Source organism: Trypanosoma equiperdum, assembly GCF_001457755.1.
Source record: "Trypanosoma equiperdum strain OVI genome assembly, contig: ctg_1832, whole genome shotgun sequence".
Taxonomy (NCBI): Eukaryota; Euglenozoa; class Kinetoplastea; order Trypanosomatida; family Trypanosomatidae; genus Trypanosoma; species Trypanosoma equiperdum.
Genome location: NW_027123874.1, coordinates 15,446 through 18,351, shown reverse-complemented (window position 1 = coordinate 18,351; position 2,906 = coordinate 15,446). Strand labels below are relative to the sequence as shown.

Here is a 2,906-nt window from a genome sequence, read left to right as displayed (position 1 = left end):
GTTTACTTTGGTTGCTTTGAACTTTTCTCCATTTGAAGGAGTATGTTACTCAAAGTGTCGCATCTCTACACTTTCACAAATTGTATGCATACCCTCTCTCTTTTCTTGAAAACTTCTGTCCATGAATTAACTGTGATTCCTCTTATAGCGTTTTTACGCGTAAAGGAACCATTGTTCCCTTCAAGTGCACCACAGATAATAGCACAGTGGCGCCAACAACCAGCTGCACGTGAAGTATCGCTTAGTTGCATATTTTATTGGTTAGGTTTCTTGCATATTTCACCTGTTCCTTTCCGCTATACTTTGTGGTCAGTGTATGGGTACCGGGTTTTTATGGCGCCGCCGATATCGCTGCCGTCATTGCGATCTGTGGACCGCTCTTCCACTAAAGTGTTAGTTGCGGGGCACATTTCTGCCGTCAATACCGTACTCGATGTGTTTCAGATGGACTACAGTGAATCGGTACGAATGTACCGCGTTTGCAGGCGAGGTAAAAATGGGTTTGCAAAAATATTTCCCTTCTTGCGACCTGTTTATGCTAATATAGCATTATTGATTATTGTTGTGGGATGTCTAGTAGGCTCGCAAGCGGGGCTTAGAGGCGTTTTGCCAAATATTCCGCAAAGCTGGGTTTCATGGTCCAAGTGGACTGGTAGTGGTACCGCCGAGCATGTTGTTATGTGGCAACTATCGTGTTTTCACATTTTTATTTTGGGTTGTCTTTTTTTGCTGATTCTACAGTTTGTGAGGAACTTGTTTTTTGTGCATGTTGATGAAGTGACTGCGATACGTGGCCTTGGGTTGCAGTTGAACAGTTATAATGCGCTCGGTAGGTTGTGTTTCCAGCGATTTGTTGATATAAGACTTATACGCTCACTTGTTATCCACGACGCCTTCTTTCGCACACAGGTTCTCTTCTTCCTGTCCGCCACAGTGGAGAATGAAGCAAGCCGACTCGTGCTATTTGAAGAAACGCTGCCTCGATTGGATGTGCTTCAACCCGTGTTGTGCGGGTTGCGGCATGTACTTTTCGGGGAGCCCGAAGATGTTGTGACGGAGGACAGCTTTGAGTGTCAAACGGCTACACAAAACGTTCTCAACTGAATATGTGTTATATATATATATGTGTGTGTGTGTGTGTGTGTGCGTATGTGCCGATGCTCTGAAACGAGACATCACGAAGCCCGGTTAGGGACCAATGTGGTAGATCGTTTTGCTCTGCAGCAATGGAAAGAGTAAATGGCACAACAACATACTGGAAAGGAAGGGGAATGTCCTTGGACTAACTTCTTATAGATTCACATTCTAGTAAATATTTCTTCACTTCTCGTATACTCTGTCGCTGGATGAGCATGGGCGCTGGGGTACGGTTGGTCCAACAATATCGCGACTGCGGTGGCGATTTTTCCTCAGGGGAGTTAGAGAAAACTTTGAGAAGCAATCGTATTTTCCCCTCCACAGTAGCCGTAAGGAAGGCGGCTATATTTAAGAGCCCCATGTTGACCCTGCCGTTTAAGTACTCGTACTAATATCTTACAGCAGCACCTTGTTATATGTTGGGTGGGGTGAGTTCCCATTTAGTTCCAGCTGTTTTTTTTCTTTTTTTCACATCAGGATATGTGTGTGCATTTATACCCTTTTGTTTTCTCTCATATGTAAATTGCCGTACACGTGACTCTGAGAGGCGAAGCCGCGATGTTCGTAAGGTTGCCGACCCCAGGAAAAACTTGTGTTTCGCGACTTCTCATCTCGCGCCGTTTCACTTCGGCAAAACAACATGTAACGCGCAGAAACATTTCCTCACACAACGGCGGTGCAACCACTGGCCAAAAGTCTGTCGGAGGGAAGAACTTCGCCAAGCGACCTGAGGATATTGCGCCGCATTCATCAAAAGGGTCGGCAGCAGGTCCAACCATGCGGAGGAGTCGTTTTTATCGGATTGCTCTCGATCATGGGTTTGGTTTCGCCGTCTATTTTTATATTCTAGGTGAGTCCATGACTCTATCCGTACTGTACGCTTTACATTCTAATGCCTTAGGAACGGGTGACACATTCGCTTGGATGAACGCTGTGGGTGCAGAACGTTTCGTAAACCTGGATAGATGGGCGCATGCCGGTCCCACTGTTGTGGGAGTAACCCTCTCATTCCGGCTTCTTCTTAACTATCTTGCTGCCAATGCAATTATGTACCCGATGTATGGGATGCAAATGCGCTTTTGCGTTGCCACCTTCGGTGTACTTGGTAAAGGATTCAACCCTTTACGGCGGCTTCGGGCCCTTGGCAGAAATGTTACTTCATCGGGTGCTAAACGAACGGTTCCGCGCGCCCCTTCAGCCACAGCACCTAAAAATAAGGTGAACAGGCTGCCATAATATCTAGCTTCTGCAATGAACTGTTCAGGAAGACTTCGAGGTATTATCATTGATATATATATATATATATATTAAATGTTATCATTGTTGGATGCGCATGTCTTTCATTTGGTGATTTGCAAGCACTCATCCAAGCATATTTTATAAGACATGTTGGGTCACAACCCGGGGCTTCGAGGCATGAAGGTTGTTCAGCCAACGAGAAGGCTCAAACTTTACTACTGCTGTTAGTAATCAGAGGGGTGGCCACGACATGTTTGATAAAGATATCAATCGAAAAGAAAGAGTATTGAGGTGGAGGTAACATGTTCGCCTTCAGCAAGCATCCTTTTAAACGTGTGAGGGGAGCTGAGAAGTGACGGATTAGTCGCCTCCTCGATTTTGTATTCTTTATGTTGAAAATAGGGGTGTGAGAAGAGTTGTGTGTAGGACATGTGCTGATTTTGGAACCCCATGAGGAGTTGTGTTTGCTCCGAATAATGGCCATTTATCGTTTAGTGGGGGAGCGTACGTGTCGTTGGTTGTGTGAGTGT

At 45.5% G+C, this 2,906-nt stretch overlaps 2 protein-coding genes across 2 annotated transcripts; both read left to right on the top strand.

The window, feature by feature from the left end:
• Window positions 1–333: 333 nt before the first annotated feature.
• On the top strand, window positions 334–1,104 carry TEOVI_000630900 (GPI-GlcNAc transferase complex, PIG-H component, putative; the record flags this gene model as incomplete). Its single annotated transcript, XM_067223320.1, has 1 exon — window positions 334–1,104. One exon carries the CDS (start codon window positions 334–336, stop codon window positions 1,102–1,104), a length of 771 nt encoding a protein of 256 aa, XP_067079421.1.
• Window positions 1,105–1,695: 591 nt separating this feature from the next.
• On the top strand, window positions 1,696–2,373 carry TEOVI_000630800 (uncharacterized protein; the record flags this gene model as incomplete). The annotated part of the gene is made up of 1 exon (XM_067223319.1): window positions 1,696–2,373. One exon carries the CDS (start codon window positions 1,696–1,698, stop codon window positions 2,371–2,373), a length of 678 nt encoding a protein of 225 aa, XP_067079420.1.
• Window positions 2,374–2,906: the final 533 nt, after the last annotated feature.